The 22,169-nt window shown below is 34.7% G+C and overlaps 2 protein-coding genes across 2 annotated transcripts in view; one reads left to right on the top strand and one right to left on the bottom strand.

Moving 5' to 3' along the window:
• Positions 1 to 7,795: 7,795 nt before the first annotated feature.
• Positions 7,796 to 8,311, bottom strand: LOC137809124 (uncharacterized). The gene has a single exon (XM_068610262.1). It carries the CDS (start codon positions 8,309 to 8,311, stop codon positions 7,796 to 7,798), a length of 516 nt encoding a protein of 171 aa, XP_068466363.1.
• A 2,917-nt stretch (positions 8,312 to 11,228) lies between these two features.
• LOC150029037 (uncharacterized) overlaps positions 11,229 to 22,169 on the top strand; it is a 38,181-nt gene continuing 27,240 nt past the window's right edge. The window contains exon 1 of the mRNA XM_090297897.1: positions 11,229 to 11,793. Coding sequence (XP_090154023.1) covers positions 11,229 to 11,793 — 565 coding nt within the window. The remainder of the gene's footprint in view (positions 11,794 to 22,169) is intronic.

Raw genomic sequence — 22,169 nt, forward strand, 5'->3', positions numbered from 1 at the left:
ATTTGGTATTGGAATGTTAAAACTATAACTAATATTTAATTCTCTGCTATTCTTATAAATCTCTTAAATTATATTTTTTATGACAGTGTGATTTGTTTCACAATTTTTAAATTTCATCATTTTAAGTAAGACGACGAAAAAATGTGAGGATTTTTATGGAAATGTTGCAACAATCTAGATATTTTTATTTATTTATATGGATATTAATATGTTGCTATATTTTGCTGGTTACATTACGTGTTGATTTGAATATGCAAATAACAGGTAAGGAAAAAATGAGATTTTTTTTTTTAGAATTTGAAATAGTTAAAACATATTCAATTTATTATATATTTGATTTTGATTATTCTATATAATCATTCGAAATTCTTTAAATTCTTTATAGTTTTATATTTATTTTTTCATTATGATATTTTCATGTATATTTATTTCCATGAGTTTATTATCTACTGTATAATTAAAGTTATTAATTTGAATTTCATAGACATGGTCCATTTCTTTTTCATCCTCATAGTTTACATATACACATATCATACTTCCTTCTTGCTTTCACTCTTTATTCTCATCGTCACCTCTTTATTATGGTTGTCTCCCTTGTTGTTGCATCACCCTTTTTATGTGTTATGTTATAATATATTCAAAGAAAAAAGTGTTTTGAGTTGTAAAATTTGGAAGTTATTTTCTAAAAAAAAATACTTTCAAATTATATAATTTTGAGGTAAAAGAAGTTTATGGATTGTGCAATCTAGAAGTAAAAAAGTACTTCATGATTCCACAATCAACAAATCGAAAAATCTTCTAAATTGAATAATTTGAAAATATTTTTACTTTATTATTAGATAATCTAAAAATATTTTTCATAAAAAAAATAACTTCTATATTTCATAGTTTAAAAATATTTTTTTTTTCAGGTGAGAATTTTCATATATATATATATATATATATTTGTAAAGATGTTGAAGAAAATTATTACATTGAAAAAAGAAATCTCCATATATGAGTTACTTAACAAAAGTCTACAAAAGTAAAAAGTTCATAAAACTTGATTTTGTAATTAAAAATATTTTTATTTGTTCATTTCAGATGTTGAGTGTGAAATTCAAATTAAGACATATTCTTGAATCATGTAGTACTTTATAAAAGGCTTCTAAACTAAATTCATTACAACATTGTATTTAACAAATTGTTGTTCACCTACGTGTCTTGATAAGCTTCGTTCTAAATATTTATAGCAGAAAAAAATGGAGATAAGTTTATGTATAAATTAAAATTATTTTACATATGAATCAATTTTTAAAAGTTTCTTCATATATTTTTTTGAATTTTCATTTTAATTTTTGTATAAAATATTTTTAATTTATAAACAAAGTCTTTCTTTTTCAATTTGTTTTATAGAAAAGCTATAAGTCTATAAGTCATCTTTCAATTTCACATGATAACACAAATTATCACCAACAAATTGAAGGTTTGTGTAGAAGACTCTTACCAAATCTGGATATATGTTTCCAGACATTTCTAGAAATCTCTTCAGCATTTGCTCCTTCAACAAGTTCCTTACTTCCATGAACTTTTGTTACTTCATCCAGTTGAAGGAAATCAACTTTGGATTATTGATTACCTTCCTACTTGTCTCATGAAGATATTTCTCTATTTGCTCTACTTCTCCAGAAAACCAGCTCTCCAAACGTCCTCCCCTTCTTACAACCCTGGTTTTTATCCTTTTCGCAGTGGGTGGTGTAGAGTCCATGGAGAAGAGATTGATTTCCAGCAAGGAGTGAAGATAGACAGTAGCCTTTGATGTGAATGCAGGGTTGAATCTATGAAGAAAAACAGTTGTGTTATATAAGCAATAAAGCAGTTTCATGATTTGACATTTAGTGGGTTATTTTCCTAGAGAAAAAGAATTTTTTTCGGTGCAATAAAGCAAGTTGTCAGTCCCCTAACAGAATGCACAGATAAAGATCACATGCTGATTTGACCAACCCTAAAAAGTTTTTAATTTCCAAGATATGTGGGAATATATTCCATAAATGACAGTAAGTGCACAGAGATAACATGTTCAGAGCTATGATTAATGCACCATTGACCACCAACGACTCTGAGAGTGATCAGAGATACGAATCAAGGCACAAAGAATTAAAGCAGAATTAACCACAAAGCTGTCAAGGCAGAAACAATCGGTTGTTTCGTGAAAACAATCGATTGATTTTCTGTAATAGCAATTTGAGTTTAATAAAATCAAATTCTTCAACAGATATCAAAATTCAGAGATAAAAATCAAAGAAAATATTGTTTGTATGAGATTAGAGAAGATACACAACCAAATAAACTAGAAATTAATTTGCAAAAACACTGAATAGGTTCAAATACAGTTTGTTCAAGTGTAAGAAGAGAAAAATGAAAAATTGATCTTCAACATCACTGTACAAACTTTAAACTGTTCATAACACCAGAAAAAAAAAATCTATATCCCAAGCATATGCATCCATGTAGTCAAGATTTTACAAATCCTTCAATATGGAAGCAAAATCCTGCAAAAAGAACATATCAAATAACAAGATTTGATCCTGTAAAGAATTTGGGTCCTTTCATGTTAGATTGATCACGAGAACCTTTAAGATTCTTAGGAATCCATTTCAATATGCCTCTGGGAACAAGAATTTTCCTAACTTTCACTGTTGGTTGAATAATAGAAGTAGGAAACAATTGGTTGTTTCGATTTTTTAATCGATTGATTTTTTGCAAAGGTTAAAAATAGTTTTGAACTTTCAATGTTTTTGTTTTGTGGATAAAAACCAAGGCCTGATTTTCCAAACACACAACTTTGAGATGCTAGCATACTCTCAAAATTTGATTTTCCTTTGGTGAGTTTATCCACAGTTTTCACAAGATAAAAAACTTTGTTTTCAAGGATTTTGCAATTGTCACAAGAACTTGAGTTACATTTAGAAGAAGAGTTTTTATAAATGATATCAAGTGTTTAAAAATCATCTCTAGAATTGTCCTGCTCTTTTTCCAAGATTTTAACTCTTGTTTCCAACCAATTGTTCAGACCTTTCAATCTATTGTTCAAGAGGGCTAGCTTATTTGCTTCTTCATGAGTCTCCTTAAAAGCCTCAAGAAGTTGATAATAGCTATCACCTTTAAATGAAGAAGATGAACTTATACTACTTGAGATAGAATATTTTAGGCACAAATTAGCCTCTGCATCTTCAGAGGAGGAGTTGGAGGAAGACACTTCATTATCCTCCCAAGCTATATAAGATTTCTTTGTCTTGCCTCTTCTTTCTCCTTTTCTTGAAATCTGTTGTCTCCTTAGCTTCACTTCTTTGGGCATTTTGCTTTGATATGTCTCTGCTCACCTCATCCAAAGCAAGTATACTTATTAGTATTGAAATCACTTGGTTTCTTGGAATTGTACCTTTTGGAAGATTGGTGTTTGTTGCTGTTCTTTCTCAAGAATTTGCTAAACTTATTTGACAACAAGCTAAATGTATCCTCCTCACTATCACTTGAGTCTTGACATCTTCTATGTCTAGCTGTTTTCAGAGCTATGTCTAGCTGTCCTCATTTTCTTGGACAAACAATCAGATCATTTCTAATTTATACTCCCTCAGCTTACCAAACAAAGAGGTTGTAGACATTGAGGTTAGATCTTTTGATTCAGATATGGCAGTAACCTTTGGCTGCCATGTTTTGTCTAGACATTTGAGAATCTTTATATTTAGTTCCTCTTCCTCAAAGGTCTTCCCAAGGCCCATAAGATGATTCACAATGTGAGAGAATCTTTTCTGCACATCAGATATAGTTTCTCTCTTCTGCATTATAAAAATTTCATACTCTTGAATGAGAGCATGCTTCCTTACCATTTTGACATCATTTGTCCCCTCATGTGTGACTTCAAGAATGCCCCACATTTATTTTGCAGTTGCACATTGAGATATACTGAAAAATTCATCACAACTTAAAACAAAAGTTATTATATTTTTTGCAATCCATTCAAACTTAGCTTTCTTACTATCTGTCTCAATCCATTCAGACCAAGGCTTATCAACAAACACATTATCTTTTTTCGCTTGTGGAATAAAAGGTCCATTCTTTATAGCTTCTCAAATTCCTTTATCTGTAGATTGAATAAAAATCTTCATTCTAACTTTCCAGTACTGATAGTTCACACCACAGAATAAAGGTGGTCTATTGATAAAAGCTCTTTCTCTAAAAGGTAACTTGTTAGCCATTTAAAACATATTTGAAAAACAGAACTTGAGAAAGTTTCAAAAACCTAGCTCTTGATGCCAATTGTAAGAATTAATGGCCTTAACAAGAGGGGTGAATTGTTTAAGGGAAGTTTTTTGCAAATACTGGCTAATAATGAAGATTGATGTTAATTTACAGATCAAAGAATGAGATCAGCCAAGAAAAAAAAACAGTTAAAACTGTTATCAGAAAAACAACCGATTGAAAGTGCGTTTTAACCGATTGTTTACGCCAGCAGAAATAAAATCACAAGTCAAACAGATTTTAAATGAGTGAGAGAGAGAAGATGACACAAACAATTATACTGGTTCACTCCTTACCAGAGCTACATCCAGTCCCCAGAAAACAACTTGGTATTCACTAGGTAACCAACAACAGATTACAACACACCACAACCTCAAAGAGGTGATCTTGACCACTCAAGAAAACACACCCTCTTTGAGTTTACACACACACAGTCAGAACAATCCTCTAACCTTACATGTACACAGTTTACAAGAATTCAAACTAAAGAACAATTACAAGAGAATATGGAACAAATTACACCTGATTACAGGAAATCACAGTTGCTCCTAATCCACTCTTTAACCAAAGCACAACTCAAGGAAATCTTGCTTTCTTGAATCAAACATTCACAAAATCTTTTCTGAATCACTTGTTGTGTGTTTTTAAATAAGAAGGGTAATCACAATTTTATAGCCCATCAAACTAGCCGTTTTAATCAGTTAAATTTGAGCCAAAACAGTTTGTAAATAATTGAGAACAAATTTAACAATTTTATGAAAAGCTGTTAAGAAATTCAAAAATCAACCAATTGAAATGTCGATTTAACCGGTTGAATTGGTTTCGACAGTTAAGTCAACCAAAATCAAAACATTTCAAAAGACACTTCACAGTCTGAGAAAAAACACCAGATTAAAACGAGAAATCAACAGGTTGTTTTTCACTTAGCTTTGAAAAACATTTTTTCTTTTTAAAACCAGATTGATTCAGTTGTAAATTGATTAGGAGTGGATATAGAAAATTCTAAACTACTTAGAACTAAACCCTAAACACAACAACAAAGTCTTCAAGCTGTCTTCATGGATTTGGAGGCATCAAAGCTTCATTTTCAACATGTATCAAATTTAGCTCAAACGAAGTCAAATAATGCAATTTTTTTAAAAAAAATTGGACATCTTATGCAAATTATTTAAATTATTACATTATTATCAACTTTTAAATCTAACCTTTGAATCATTATGAAAAGAGGCTTTGAGTTCCAATACTAGTCCTCCTACAACCTATAACCTATGAAGATGCTCCATCTAAACACATATAACAATGAAAATGAAACACAAACTCAATTTCCAACTCCGCAGAAGAAATAACCAACTAAGCTAAGAACCAACTTCAGAAAAACCAAAAATGGAAACAATACGTGATGGCAAAGCCCCTAGCCACACACAAACACATAATAAGAAGGATGAAGACCTAGAGGTTGTTTATGGATTTATTTGCAAAAATGGATCTAATTGGGATTTTGTTTATTTTTGTAGACCCAATCAAGAGGAAAACTCTAGGATGAAGGAATGTACACACATATCCAAGAAGACCTCCAACTCATTAAAACATAAACTAGAGCTTTGTTCAGAAAACACAAGAAGACTGAGTTTCAGCTGACTAGTCGACATTATTTTTGGGTCAAGCTTTAGCTTAAAAAAATTATATAAAGTTTTTTAGGATTTCATGAGCCATGTATTGAGCTTAGTTGTATAAAATAATTTGACCACATATTTGGGCCAAGTAACATAGGTTTTTGGGCCAATAGTAAAACAAGTCTAGTTAGGGTTAAAAGTGATTAGTTAGGGTAACAATTGGGCTTCTTTGAGCCCAATGTAACCCTAAAACCTCTAGGGTATATTAGAGAACTAAATTACTTTGGCATGGAGCACATGGACGTCCACATGACAGCCTAGGAGTGGATATGATTTAGCATTAAAGGTGAGCTCAACATGGAAAGCATGACTCCACATGGCACTTTCTCACTAGAGAGTTTTATTTTGAATTTTCAAATTTTGGCTCCAAAATGTTAAGCCCTCTCTCCTATAAGTTGAGGTGCTTCGCTAATCAATTAATAAGATCAAATATATGAGTGAATTTCTGCCAAGTTTACATGCTTCCTCACTCCATTTTCTAGACTCTCTAGGATAGACACCTTGATCTTCTTCTTCACCTTCTCCAAGTGATATGGTCGAACCAATCACTCTCCCTACCTTTCATGCACCTTCAAAGAAACCATAGCTCCATTAGAGCCATCCTTGTCTGCCACTTCCATTGAGCTTCCGCAATCCATCACAAAAATTCAAAGTAACCTATTCGGAATGAAGGTTACACCATCATTTGGTATCTAGAGCTTTGGTTCTTCAAGAGATAAGTGCCTTCTCTTCATTTTATTTTTGTGTGTTCTTCAATTCCGTGTTGTTCATCATTTTATTAATTGTCTTACTGTTTTTAATTTTGATTTTAGTTCATGATGCTGCTTGAAAAATTTTGTTTGGTAATTTTGTTCAATTATTCTTAAGCATTCTAGTTTTCAAATTGTTTAGGATTCCATTGAGTATGCTATTATATTTTTTATTTTAATCGATTCTTCTTGATATTTCAATTTGTGCAAAATGTTTGTGGTTTAGTCATTTTAATTTTTGAATCAACTCAAGTAATGTCTAAGTCATGTTCATCCAATTTGTCATCAATTCTATGTAGTACTTTTCATTGTTGATGTTGGTTGTTTGATTTAATTTGAGTACAGGTTATATTCTCAATTTGAAGCTTTGGAGCATTTTTTATTTTTTCCAGATTTAAGTTCATACTTGTTGTTAGTTCCATACAAGTTCATTTTTCATTCATTTCTATTATGTTTTTGAAGTTTCCAATGTTGCATTTAATTCCAGGATAGGTTTTCCTTTGTTTCACAGTTTTTGTGCTGGCTGAAAACGTTTATCAAAATTAATTGTGTTGGTGAAAATTTTTTAAATTCTTGATTTCATCAGTTTTGTGTTAAGAAAAAGTGAAAAAAAGAAGTATATCAAAATTCAAAATAGAAAAAAAAATGGTAAATGAAAAACGGGCAGAGTGCAAAAATAATATGACTGGAAAATTTGAATCGGCAGTGAATTTGAAAAATTTATTGCAACTTTTTGGCGCACTGTTTTTGTGAAATTCCAGGGCCTACTTTGAGCTTAAACATTGAAGTTTCTGTGGTTAAAATTTCAAATTCAAATTTTAAGTAATATGTCCAACATAAATTCAGCAAGTTAAAAGAAAATTTACACACAAAAATTTGTGTAGTGTTGTTTAGTTTTGTTTTCATCTATTCTAGTGTCATTCTCTAAGATTGCATTTTGTTGGGGCCCATCTTTTTGTCTGTCTTCGGGGTCATCTTCAACCTTGCCGCTATGTTTGGAATAACGATCAACTCCTTGAGCTCTACACGAAAATTATGCTTTGGGGGCGGGTCTCCGCGTGCGCGTTCCCGTCTAGGGCTTCTCGTAGGTTACTACTTCCCCGAGCCCTTCTTCTTTGTGGTCGCCTCATGCACCCTCATGGGATGAGGTCGACCTTCTGCTCGAGGTCGGACAGGATCGACAAAGCCATATTTCTCTATGACTCGATCGTCCGCAGCGATGTGTGCCAAAGCCCGACGCCTAATCTCGCTGAACGTCTTTGTGTAGAACCTAAGTAGTGATTCACTGAAAGGTCCTGGAAGCATTCCCTTGGTGAAGGCGTGCACCGTCATGGCCTCATCTGTGGGTTTCAACCTCACTACCTGGACCCCAAACCTGTTCAAGAACTCCTTTAAGGACTCTCCCTGGTACTGTTTGATGCCAAAGACATCATAAGAGATTCGAGGGGGAGCCCTGTTAATGAGGTACTGTTCTCTGAACAGTGTTGTGAACTGGTCGAAGGTGGTGATGTGTTCATCAGGGAGGCTAACGAACCACTCCAACGCTACACCTGCCAATGTGCTCATTAACAGCTTGCAATACACAGTGTCAGATCCTCCTATAAGCATTATCTAGGTGTGGAACGCTGTGAGGTGAGCCTCTGGGTCTTCTACACCTGTGAAGGTGACTTTCGGGCCCAGAGATGTGGTTGGGAACGTTGTATCCATAATCGCTTGAGAGAACGGCATGGGGCGTGCCCTAAGTGGTATGGGTGGGGCACGCTCATCCACTGTGCGCTCCCCTGCCTGTTGCAAATCTCTGCGCAGTTCCTCGTTGGTTCTGCATAGTTCTTCATTGTCTGCATGTGATGCGGCTATTTCAACCCTTGATGCCGTCACCGTGTCTTGGAGGGCGCGCATGGTCTCCATGAGTTGTTGCATGGTGACGTTGTCCCCTCCAGGAGGCACGACACTAGCGGTCACAACAGATCCTTGCCTCGTACTCCTCATATCGTTGGTAAAAACTCTTAACACGATTGCGGGTGGGACCTTGTTTTATCGGGCCCCACGATGGGCGCCAAATATTCTCGCCGGTTGACTCGAACGGCAACCTTTGGCCCTCCTATCTCCGCTTGAGAATCCAACTTCCTTGGTTGAAGAATCTCTCATCTGCAAAGACAAAGGGGCGCCTTGATGACCGTTTGCACTACGACACTCAAGTCAGTATTAGGGAAAAGAAACACTAAGTGTATAAAGTACTTTCAGTCTTAGAAACTGATGGAGATCAAGATCAAGAAGAGAAAGAAGTCGAAGATGAAGATGCTCAGAGGATTATTAGCTCATCATTCTTTTTACCTTAAAGGATTACAATGAGAAAATTTCAAGAATTAGGAAGTAGTGGTCAAATGTTTTCTCTTTTTGTAGTATCTTTTGTATAAAATTTAAAAATGCTTAATATAGTGTTTAGGAAGGTGCTAAGAGGGAAACCTAAAGATACCTCTTATGTAAAGCATCTTTAGATATTAGCTTTAGAAAATTCGAGAAAGATATCCCTCCCTCCTTCACTTTAGGTGCTAGAAGTGGAAGAGTTACAAGGGAACTTTAGTTAGCTTCTTTTGTAAGCCTCTTGTACTTACATGACCGGTCCTTCTCCTATATAAGGAGGGCTTGATTCCTTATAAATACAGATTTGATATTTTGAGTATAGAAATTCTCCCAAATTGGTGAGTGATTGAGAGACTTATGTCTTCTCTTATTCTAGTCTTATCTTGAGAGCAATCTTGGAACCTCAAGTGGCGGCATCTACACTCATCATGAAGCTTTGCATCCTTCAAGTGGCGAGTTCCTCTCCAAGTACTCCAACCACATAAGTTCTCTTCTCCTTTCCATCTTATTCATCCATTTCCATTCCCAAATAAACTCTAAAACATGTCTTAGGCATTTCTAGTCTTTGGAATCGGTTCATTTGCATCTTTTCTTACTTTTGTTCGGTTTATTTGATTCCTAGCATGTTTTGTTTGGTTCATTTGAATTCTTGATTGTTTTAATCGGTTCATTAGCTTTCTTTCATGCTTTTGTTCGGTTCATTTGCTTTCTAGGTAGTTATAATCGGTTCATTTGCCTTCTTGTTCAATCTAATCGGTTCATTTGACAAGAAATGGGTTTCCAAATGAGTTTTGGCTTGGTTGTTTATGATTTGGTGAGTTCTTGAATGAAAGAACATTGATCCAATTCTAGAAAAGTGCCTAATCATATTCCAACTCAAGTTGAATTTATAACATGTCCATGAAACATCTCTATCTTGTTATTGGAATCATATCATGTGGTATCATGAGTCTTAGGTTTGTTCTTGTTTGTGTTAGAGTTGTTTTGGCACTTTTAATTCAAGAACTTTACATTCTTGTTGTTACCTTTCTGTTTTAGGTTTATTTTGGGTATTTCTTGCTGTTTTCTTGTTGTTATTACATTGTGTTTGTGTCATTTTGATTTTTGAATCCTTATAAGTTTTGTCAAAGTCATGTTTCTCCAAAAATGTTATCAATTCTTTGTGGTCCTTTTGTTGTAATTTTTGTTTCTTGATTTTGTGTTAAGTACAGTTTTATGTGTTTGTTTCTTGATCCTTTGGTGCATTTTTTTTTAGTATTGAGTTCATACTTGTGTAATAGACCTATACAAGTTCTTAAACATCATATCTATTATGTCTTTGCTAGTTCTTAATTCTGTTTTTCATTCCTATTAGGTTTCCTCTGTTTTCTTGAAAACATGCTGACTGTTTCGATTTATTGCAATTGATTTGCTTACTGGAAATTTCTGAAATTCTGGATTTGAGTTCTTCACAGTGTTATAAAAATATAGAAAAAAGAATTACATCAAAATTCTTAGTACAAAAAAAATGATAAATGAAATACGATCAGTGTGTAATTCTGCTGAAAAAAATACGGTAATCTGGTAGTAATTTTGCAAAATTTATCGCCATTAATTAGCTAGCTGTTTTTGTGTAATTCCAGGGCCATTGTTGAGATAAGATCTTGAACTTTCTGTTGTTACAATTTCATAATCCAGTTCGCTTTATATAATTCAAGATAAATATGTGAAGTCACGCACAGTTTGCACAAAAATATTTTCCAGTAGTTTTGTTTTTGTTTTTCTTCATCTACTCTAGTGCTTTTCTCTAGGTTTCTTTTGTGTGCCTTCCTTTTCATTGAGTACCTTATTTTCTTGCTTGTCTTTTATTCACTATTCTTTGTGTTTGTCTTAACTCTTATATTCCTTTTGTGTACCCTTTCTTGTTTACACCTTTTCTTGTTTGTCTTTTATTGTTCTTTAAAGTTTTGTGGTGCTTTGGCTTTGAGATTGAGTGCTTTTGCTTTGACACCTTTCATTTGAGGTTACTAAGGCCTCAAGAGCAGATTGGTTAAGGGAAGTATTCTTTCTTGGAGTGACTTGAGTGATTCTTTTTACCTTTCGGCACATTCTTATAATTATTCTTTGCTAACATTGTTTTCTTACCATTGGTTGCTCTTGTGTTTGCTGTTTTCCTTTTCTAATGGATACATATTCAAGTGCTGAATCTTCAAAACCACACTCTACTCATAAGGCTTATGTTCTTAATGAGTTAAAAGAGGCAAAGAGGGCTCTTGCTCTCAAAGATGAAGCATTGCAAAGGTTGGAAGAACAAAAGGCAAAGGTTGAATTGAAGCAAGAGAGATCTTCCCATTCCATTCATGGTAGACAAAATTCTCCTCGACATTCTTCCAAAGACTCTTCAAATGCTCACGGCCGTAGAGAGGAGTATAGAAGAAGGAGGCATCGTCATCATTCCAATGGAGGAAGCCACCACCGTGAACAAAGACATCACCAAGAAGAAAAGCCTCAAGTTCCTTTTGTAAAAGTACCTAGCTTTAGTGGTTATACTGATCCTAATTTGTATTTAGAGTGGGAGGCTAAATGTGAACAAATTTTTAAAGCCTATGAGGTTGAGGAGGACCAAAAGGTGAAGATAGTCGCCTTAGAATTTGTAGATTATGCCATGAAATGGTGGCATAGCCTTGTAACGGACGTTTGCTATAACAAGAGACCTCCCGTGGTCTCTTGGAACGATTTGATTGAGTGTATGCGCTTTAGATTCGTGCCACCACACTTTAGGAAAGACCTCATGTTGAAGGTCCAACAGTTTCAACAAGGCACGCTAAGTGTGGATGCCTGTTTTAAGGAGTTAGAAACGCTTTTACTTAAAGTCAATTTGAAAGAGAGTGAGGAAGCTATGACAGCTAGGTTTGTGAGTGGCCTAAGAAGGGATATTCAAGATGTTGTTGAACTTCAAGAGTATTCATCTTTGGGATCTTTGGTTCACCTTGCAATGAAGGTTGAAGCACAAATTGCTAAGAGAAATGCTTTTAAAAACTCTCCCAATGATGGTTACTACAACAACTCTTGGAAAAATAAAAAGTCTTTTTCAAAACTTCCTTCTAAGGATTCTTCTTTCAAACCTAAGAAGTCTAAGCCTTCCACTTCTACTCCTAAATCTCCAATCAAATCGTCTAGTAAGAAATGCTTTAAATGTTTGGGTTATGGTCACATTGCTTCTAATTGTCCTTCTAAAAGGAATATGTATGTGCATAATGGCATTGTAGTTAGTGAGCATGATTTCCATTCACCTAAGCATTCTTCACATTCTAGGGCATCAAGTGAGCATGAGAGCGAAAGTCCACTTGAAGGAGATTTGTTGGTTGTGAGACGTCTTCTTGGTCAAGTTTTACAACCCTTTGATGAAAGTCAAAGAGAAAATATTTTTCATACAAGATGTCTCATTCAAAATAACATTTGTTCTTTAATAGTGGATGGGGGTAGTTGTGCCAATGTGGCTAGTACAAGAGTAGTAGATAAGCTTGGTTTGCCTACTATCTCTCACACAAAGCCCTACAAGTTACAATGGCTAAGTGAGGTGGGTGAAATCATTGTTAACAAACAAGTCCTCATAAATTTCTCTATTGGAAAATACAAAGATGAGGTCTTGTGTGATGTTGTGCCAATGGAAGCTACACATGTTCTTTTGGGAAGGCCATGACAATTTGATAGAAAAGTTTTTCATGATGGTTTTACCAATAAAATTTCTTTTGACTTCCATGGTCACAAGGTCATATTAAAATCTCTCTCTCCAAGAGAAGTCCATGAGGACCAAATTCTTATGAAGAAAAAGAGGGAGAGTGAAAATATAAAAAGTTCTAAGAAATCCCTTCTTATTTCTAGCCATGCGGTCCAAAAGGAAATAGTTTCTCACAATCCTATCTTTTTAGCTATTCCTAGACCTCTTGAGTTAGAAAAACTTGAGGATAGTCCACATTGTTTGGATAATTTGGTAGAGGAATTTCATGATGTGTTTCAAGATCCTCCTAAAGGGCTTCCACCTTTAAGAGGGATTGAACACCAAATTGATTTAATTCCAGGATCTTCTTTACCAAATCGTTCCGCATATAGGACCAACCCAAGTGAAACTAGGGAAATTCGCCAACAAGTAGAAGAGTTGATTGCTAAAGGGTGGGTTTAAGATAGTATGAGCCTTTGTGCCATGCCTATTATACTTCTCCCTAAAAAAGATGGGACATGGAGGATTTGTTCCGATTGTAGGGCTATAAACAACATTACAATTAAGTATAGGCATCCCATCCCTAGGCTTGATGATTTGTTGGATGAATTGCATGGTTCCCAAATTTTTACCAAAATTGATCTTAAAAGTGGGTATAATCAAATCCGTATAAAACCGGGAGATGAGTGGAAGACCGCTTTTAAGACCAACTTTGGCTTATATGAGTGGTTAGTTATGCCATTTGGTTTAACTAATGCACCAAGTACATTCATGCGTCTCATGCATCATGTTTTAAGACCATTCATTGGCAAGTTTGTAGTTGTTTATTTTGATGATATCCTCATTTATAGCTTGTCTTTGATTGACCATAAGATGCATGTTAGACAAGTATTAGAAACCCTTAGGAAGGAACATTTGTATGCTAACCTTGCTAAATGTATGTTTTCACTAGAATTCCTAGGGTTTGTTGTTAGTATTAAAGGGGTGCATGTAGATCAATCCAAGGTGGTAGCCATTCAAAATTGGCCAACACCCACCAATGTGAATGATGTCCGAAGTTTTCATGGCCTTGCTTCTTTTTATAGAAGATTTGCGCCCAACTTTGGTACAATTGCCGCCCCTCTCAATGATATAGTGAAAAAGGATGTGGTTTTTAAATGGGGAGAAGAGCAACAAAAAGATTTTGATGTTTTAAAAGAAAAATTGACTAATGCTCCCATTTTAGCCCTTCCAAATTTTGCTAAAACATTTGAGATAGAATGTTATGCTTCAAGTATAGGCATTGGGGCTGTTCTCCTTCAAGAGGGCCACCCCATCGCTTATTTTAGTGAGAAATTGAAAGGTAGTCATCTCAACTATTCCACTTGTGATAAAGAATTATATGCACTTGTTAGAGCTTTGTATACTTGGCAACATTACCTTTTTCTTAAAGAATTTGTGATTCATAGTGATCATGAATCTCTTAAATATTTGAAAAGCCAAAACAAGCTCAATAAGAGGCATGCTAAATGGGAGGAATTCCTTGAACAATTTCCTTATGTGATCAAACATAAGCAAGGCAAAATTAATGTTGTGGCCGATGCACTTTCTAGATGCTATGCCTTGCTAAATCTTTTAGGTTTCAAATTTCTTGGGTTTGATCATATTAAGGATCTTTATCATGATGACCTTGATTTTTCTCTTATCTATCAAGGGTGTGCTAAGGGTGGACACAAAGTTTTTTTTTTTATACAAGATGGCTTTCTTTTTAAAGGGAAAAGACTTTGTGTACCCCAAAGCTCTATTAGACAATCTCTTGTTAGAGAAGCACATGAGGGAGGATTAATGAGACATTTTGGGGTAGCCAAAACTTTGGATGTTTTACATGAGCATTTCTTTTGGCCTCATATGCAAAAATATGTTCATAATTTGTGTGATAAATGTATTGCATGTCGTAAGGCTAAATCTAGAGTGCAACCCCATGGTTTATATACCCCTCTTCCTATCCCTTCAATGTCTTGGGTTGATATTTCTATGGATTTCATCTTAGGATTACCCAAGACATCAAAGGGTAAGGATTCCATCTTTGTGGTAGTGGATCGTTTTTCCAAAATGGCACATTATATTCCTTGCCACAAACTGGATGATGCATGTCATATTGCAAATCTCTTCTTCAAAGAAGTGGTTCGTTTACATGGACTTCCTAGAAGTATAGTATCCGATAGAGATTCCAAGTTCTTGAGTCACTTTTGGAAGACCTTATGGGGGAAACTTGGTACTAAACTTTTATTTTCTACTACTTGCCACCCCCAAACCGATGGTCAAACCGAAGTGGTCAATCGAACCTTGGGACAAATGTTGAGATTCTTTATTTACAGGAATCCAAGGGTTTGGGAGGATTTACTACCACATGTTGAATTTGCTTATAATCGTAGTAAATTCTACCACCTCACATTCTCCTTTTGAGGTTGTTTATGGGTTTAATCCCCTAACACCTCTTGATTTTCTTCCTATTCTGATACTTGATGATGTATTATGCAAAGATGGTGTTGAAAAGGCTTCTTTTATAAAAGATTTGCATGATGACATCAAGTTACGAATTGAGAAGAAAGTTGGCAAGTATGCTGAACTTGCCAACAAAAGGAGGAAAGCATTATTGTTTGATGTGGGTGATTGGGTTTGGCTTCACTTGAGGAAAGATGGTTTTCCTACTCAAAGGAAGTCCAAACTTATGCCTCTTGGGGATGGACCTTTTCAAGTCCTAAAGAGGATTAATAATAATGCTTATGAGTTAGATATGCCTGATACGTTTCTTAGAAGTCATACCTTTAATATCAGTTATCTAACTCCTTTTTCTGTAGGTCTCCAGAATTCGTGGTCGAATTCTCTCCAACTCGGGGAGTATGATGGAGATCAAGATCAAGAAGAGAAAGAAGCCGAAGATGAAGATGCTCAGAGGATTGTTAGCTCATCATCCTGTTTACCTCAAAGGATTACAAGGAGCAAATTTAAAGAATTAGGAAGTAGTGGTCAAAAGTTTTCTCTTTTTGTAGTATCTTTTGTATAAAATTTAAAAATTCTTAATATAGTGTTTAGGAAGGTGCTAAGAGGGAAACCTAAAGATACCTCTTATGTAAAGCATCTTTAGATATTAGCTTTAGAAAATTCTAGAAAGATATCCCTCCCTCCTTCACTTTAGGCGCTAGAAGTGGAAGAGTTACAAGGGAACTTTAGTTAGCTTCTTTTGTAAGCCTCTTGTACTTACATGACCGGTCCTTGTCCTATATAAGGAGGGCTTGAGTCCTTCTAAATACAGATTTGATATTTTGAGTACAAATTTTTTTAGAAAAAATGGCTTTTAACTAGAGAGGCGTGAATTGTTTAAAGGGGTTTTCGCAAACTTTTCAAACTTAGAATGAATTTATTTCAAAAACCAATTGATTCAGCAATTCAGTTAGCCAAAACAACAAGCAAAAGCTGTAGTACCAGAAAAACAATCGGTTGTTTATACCAGCAAACAACAAATAAACTGAATTTAAAGAGTTAGAGATAGAGAGATTGTACACAGTTGTTTATACTGGTTCACTCCAAACTAGAGCTACATCCAGTCTTCTCAGAAACCCTGAGGATATCCACTAAGCAACCACCACTTGATCACTTACACAACAACCAAGAGAATGACCTTGAACACCTCAAGAAATACACTCTCCTTGGCCAACACTAAGATTGCTGATCTTGAACACCTCAAGAACACACAGCCAATCTCAACAAACACATAAACGAATTGTTCAACAGATTACAAAGATTACACTTGTTACAGATGAATATCTGAAATCAATACAAGTAGAATCCTATCCCAGCAACTTGATCAATCACAAAATTCTTAAGCAATCTCAGCACTTTGAAAAACTCTCTTAGAAAAACTTTGTCAAAAGATTCTTAATTCTTAAAACTGTTTTTCTTAATATATTCAAAGATATAGTTTGTTATCAAATCTTAACAAACTATTAAATTGCATTAAAAGATTGGTCAAAGCATTTAATGACTGGAGCGTATACAGTTAAAGCATTTAAAGCTCAGTCAAAGAAAACAGTTTTTCTGTTATGGTCCCAAAACAAACAATCGGTTGTTTCCTCGAATCAATCAGTTGTTTTGGTACTTAACAGTTTCAACCATTCAAAAACAGTTTTTAATCTTTCTCAAAACACCTAAGTATAAACAATCGGTTGTTTCGACAAAACAATCAGTTGTTTCAACTTAGTTTGGAAAACATTTTACTTTGATAAGAATTGAGATGCTAATTGCTTGAGATTTAATACAAGGGTGGATTACAACATATAAACTACCCTAGAACAAAGCTTAAACCAGCACAACAACATCAAGCAAAGCAGAGGCTTCAACATCCTTCAAAGGATTTGGATTCTTCAAAACATTGAACACCACTTGGTTCAACAATCTCCCCCTATTTGATGAAGACAAATCCCTGATGCTTGTGTTGTACCTGATTAAATCTGAAGCAAATCCTGCAATAGAACTTTGAGCAATACATTGAAATTCTGATATTCTGTTAGCATACAGATAAACAGTTTAAAGCTTAAAACATATCTAATATCATAAGCATATTACATATTCCAAACAATTTTATCAACTTTAAAACAGAAACTTAAAACAAACTCGAAACACAACATATATCTCCCCCTATTTGTCTTCACAAATAGACAAAGATAAGAGATAAAACAAAATATTGTTTTCATTACATCAGAATAAAACAGCAACAGCAGAAGGAAAGAAATTTTAAAACCAGAAAAGAACAGCCAAAAACAATTGATTGTTTCGATGACCAATCGGTTGTTTTTCCTTCATTCTTCTTCATCAGCAAACTGAAGATCAAAGATTTGATTCTGGACAGCTTCAATCTGTTCATCCAGAGTCATAAACCTTGCATCCATGTTGTCAAACCTGGTGTCAATCCTTTGGAAATTACTAACACAGAGATCATGGAGGCTCCTTTGATTTTCAGCAAAGCTATCAAGCCTATCCATCATTTATCTTTCAAAAGATGACATGGTTGGCATTCTTTCTCCTTGATGTCTATCAGCTGCACTAGGTCCTGCATCTTGAAAATCTTCAGTTGGATCTTCATGCTGAACATCCATATTAGCAGGTTCATCTTGTTCAAGATGAGCAGCACCACTAGATGAGGCACCATGATCACCATCCTTACTTATCCATTTTCCACCTACTTTTGTAAAGCCCATCTTGCTGAGTGATCCATTGTTCAACTCTTGAGTTGACTTGACCAGCTCAGAAGTTTCATCTTCAAGATTAACTTCAAAATAGAGTAGAAACTTAGATATTAAAACAACATAGGGATAATGATAATCACCTAACCTCATGACTTTTTGCATGTGTTCTTTGATTATATGAATCCAATTGATCTTGACTTTCTTGGTGATGCAGAAGATATAAACCAGATCTTCTTCAGTTAGCACAGAGTGGTTACTCCCCCTTGGAGTTAGAATCCAAGTTACAATGAGAGCAAGCAACCTCTCATCAAGCTTCAAACCTCCAACCGAGCATGTACTAACTTGAACATGTTGATTCTTCAAGCAGCTTTTGTAGAACTGGATTTTATAGCAGTAAGAGAATCAATTTGAATTTAATTTCATTCAAAGGGTACCTGATTTTCAGAGAGAGAGGACTTGACTCTGTTCTGCACAAAAAATGTCAGAAAAAGCTGAAAATCACATGGTCTTCACATGTGATCTTTGACTAGTCATTAAGACTCTTGAATTTCTAAGATTTTGGAATATATTCCTTTATGACTGTTGTAACTTCTTTCTGATCATGATCAGCTTTCAACACAGATCTTTAGACCAAGATTCTCTCTTTTAAATTGATCTGCAATGGATAGAAATTCAAAAAAGCAATTAAATCAATTTCTTCACAGTGCTGTCAGACACAAAACAATCGGTTGTTTCGAAGAAACAATCGGTTGTTTTTCTGCAGTAGTTAAAACTTGATTTTTGAAATTTTAACCATGAGCAGAAGAAGTTTAAATCAGATGACATTGATTAAAAGAAAATTAATCACAAGAAAGAACTTTGAAACAGAGATTGAGAACAAATAAAGGAAAGTCTTATCCTTGTGTTGATTCTTCAATAAGCCAATTGCTTGTTGATCAAGAAAACTCCTTTTCACTGTTTTGATCTTTTACATAGCATTGATTCAACTTCAATGACTGCCTTTTTCTTCAACAGCTTGATCAGATGACTCAGTTCTTCTTTTTCTCTTTATATTTCCTGCATAAACGATTTCAAGTAGCAAGATTTGGTCCCCTTACAAATTTGGGTCCATTTGACTTTACTTTGCTGTTAGAAACATCACATCACTTAGGAATCCATTTCATAAAACCTTTAGGAACATAATATTTTCTAATTTTACAGAATCTAACAGAGTGGCCTTTCTTCATGTAGTAAAAGCATGTAACAACCGGTTGTTTCGTCTTAACAATCGGTTGTTTTTCTGATTTTCTTAAAAAAAAATTTGAAAACCTATCTTGCTTGTTCTGTGGATTGAAGCCTAAACCAGCCTTTCCAAAAACATAGCTTTGAGATGCCAAGACATTCTCCAAGTTTGATTTCCCCTTTGAAAACTTGTCCACAGTTTCAACAAGATAGTGAACATTTTTCTCAAGATTTTCACAATTTGTGCAAATGAGAGTATCACACTTGCAAGAGGCATTTTTGAAATGATTTTCCAATTCTTCAAAATCATTTTTTGCTTTTCTCAGATCCTCTTCAAGAGATTTAACTTTCTTTTCAAGCCCACTGTTAAGATCATTCAATCGGTTGTTTGAAAGAACCAATCTATTAGCTTCATCATGTGTTTCTTGAAAAGCTTCAAGCAATTCACTATAATTTTGTTCATTTAAGGAAGCACATGAACTTACCTCACTTGAACTGCAAGAATCATCATCATCCTCAGCTACCAAACATATGTTTGCTTTTCATCTTCACTTGATGAAGAACTTGATGATGACACCTCATTTTCATCCCAAGCTATGTAGGCTCTTTTTGTCTTGCCTTTCTTCTCCTTGTAGCTTGTCTTTTTCTCTTTGCTCTTGTTAGGACAATCTTCCTTTATGTGACCTTGCTCACCACAACCAAAACTAGTATAGTTATTTGAATTAAATTAATTGGGTTTCTTGTTTCCATACCTATCCTTGTTGTTGTCTTTGTTGTGGTTTCTCTTTAGGAATTTGCTGAATTTTCTTGACAGCAAACTAAGATTTTCCTCATCACTATCATCACTTGAATCTTGCTTTCCCTTATGCTTGGATGCTTTCAAGGCTATGCTCCTTGTGTGCTTATCTTCACTCTCTTAAACATTGAGTCTATTCATCTCTAGCTCATGTTCCCTAAGCTTTCCAAACAAAGAAGCAACACTTAATGATTAGATCTTTAGATTCGGAAATAGCAGTTACCTTTGGTTGCCATGCTCTATCAAGACATTTCAAGATCTTGATATTCAGCTCTTCTTTGTCAAACGTCTTGTCTAGGCTCATAAGGTGATTGATGATGTGTGTAAAACTTTTCTGCACCTCAGCTATTGTTTCACCTTTAAGCATTCTAAACATCTCATACTCTTGGATGAGAGCATGCTTTCTAGCTCTTTTCACCTCATTTGTTCCTTCATGAGTGACTTCCAAAGTGTCCCACATTTCTTTTGATGATTTGCGTTGTGAGACCCTGAAAAACTCATCAGAATTTAAAGCAGAGGTTATAATATTTTTTGGCAATGCAATCGAATTTGGCATTTTTGCTTTCTGCATCAGTCCATTAAGACCATGGCTTCGAAAATGACAGAACCATCTTTTTCAAACTTTGGGATAAAAGGACCATTTTCAATTGCATCCCAAATTCCTTTGTCAAGAGATTCCATAAATATTTTCATTCTAACTTTCCAAAACTGGTAATTCAAACCACAAAACAAGGGTAGTCTGTTTATTGAGGCACCTTCCCCAAACGGTAGTCTATCAGCCATTTTAGAAAGATTTTTAGGATCAACTTGAATGACTTTCAAGAACCAAGCTCTTGATGCCAATTGTTAGAAAAGATGGCTTTAAACTAAAGGGGGGGTGAATTGTTTAAAGGGGTTTTCGCAAACTTTTCAAAACTTAGAATGAATTTATTTCAGAAACCAATTGATTCAGCAATTCAGTTAGCCAAAACAGCAAGCAAAAGCTGTAGTACCAGAAAAACAATCGGTTGTTTCGTAGAAACAATCGGTTGTTTATACTAGCAAACAACAAGTAAACTGAATTTAAAGAGTTAGAGATAGAGAGATTGTACACAGTTGTTTATACTGGTTCACTCCAAACTAGAGCTACATCCAGTCTTCTCAGAAACCCTGAGGATATCCACTAAGCAACCACCACTTGATCACTTACACAACAACCAAGAGAATGACCTTGAACACCTCAAGAAACACACTCTCCTTGGCCAACACTAAGATTGTTGATCTTGAACACCTCAATAACACACAGCCAATCTCAGCAAACACATAAACGAATTGTTCAACATATTACAAAGATTACACTTGTTACAGATGAATATCTGAAATCAATACAAGTAGAATCCTATCCCAGCACCTTAATCAATCACAAAACTCTTAAGCAATCTCAGCACTTTGAAAAACTCTCTTAGAAAAACTTTGTCAAAAGATTCTTAATTCTTAAAACTGTTTTTCTTAATATATTCAAAGATATAGTTTGTTATCAAATCTTAACAAACTATTAAATTGCATTAAAAGATTGGTCAAAGCATTTAATGACTGGAGCGTATACAGTTAAAGCATTTAAAGCTCAGTCAAAGAAAACAGTTTTTCTGTTATGGTCCCAAAACAAACAATCGGTTGTTTCCTCGAATCAATCGGTTGTTTTGGTACTTAACAGTTTCAACCATTCAAAAACAGTTTTCAATCTTTCTCAAAACACCTAAGTATAAACAATCGGTTGTTTCAACTTAGTTTGGAAAACATTTTACTTTGATAAGAATTGAGATGCTAATTGCTTGAGATTTAATACAAGGGTGGATTACAACATATAAACTACCCCAGAACAAAGCTTAAACCAACACAGCAACATCAAGCAAAGCATAGGCTTCAACATCCTTCAAAGGATTTGGATTCTTCAAAACATTGAACACCACTTGGTTCAACAAAATTCTCCCAAATTGGTGAGTGATTGAGAGACTTGTGTCTTCTCTTATTCTAGTCTTATCTTGAGAGCAATCTTGGAACCTTAAGTGGCGGCATCTACACTCATCTTGAAGCTTTGCATCCTTCAAGTGGCGTCTTCCTCTCCAAGGACTCCAACCACATAAGTTCTCTTCTCCTTTCCATCTTATTCATCCATTTCCA

The sequence above is a fragment of the Phaseolus vulgaris genome, chromosome 2 (genome assembly GCF_051622355.1).
Source record: "Phaseolus vulgaris cultivar YP4 chromosome 2, ASM5162235v1, whole genome shotgun sequence".
Classification (NCBI taxonomy): domain Eukaryota; kingdom Viridiplantae; phylum Streptophyta; class Magnoliopsida; order Fabales; family Fabaceae; genus Phaseolus; species Phaseolus vulgaris.

Coding starts and splice junctions, on each gene's coding strand:
- LOC137809124 (XM_068610262.1), bottom strand. CDS start 8,311: ATGCTTATAGGAGGATCTGACACTGTGTATTGCAAGCTGTTAATGAGC.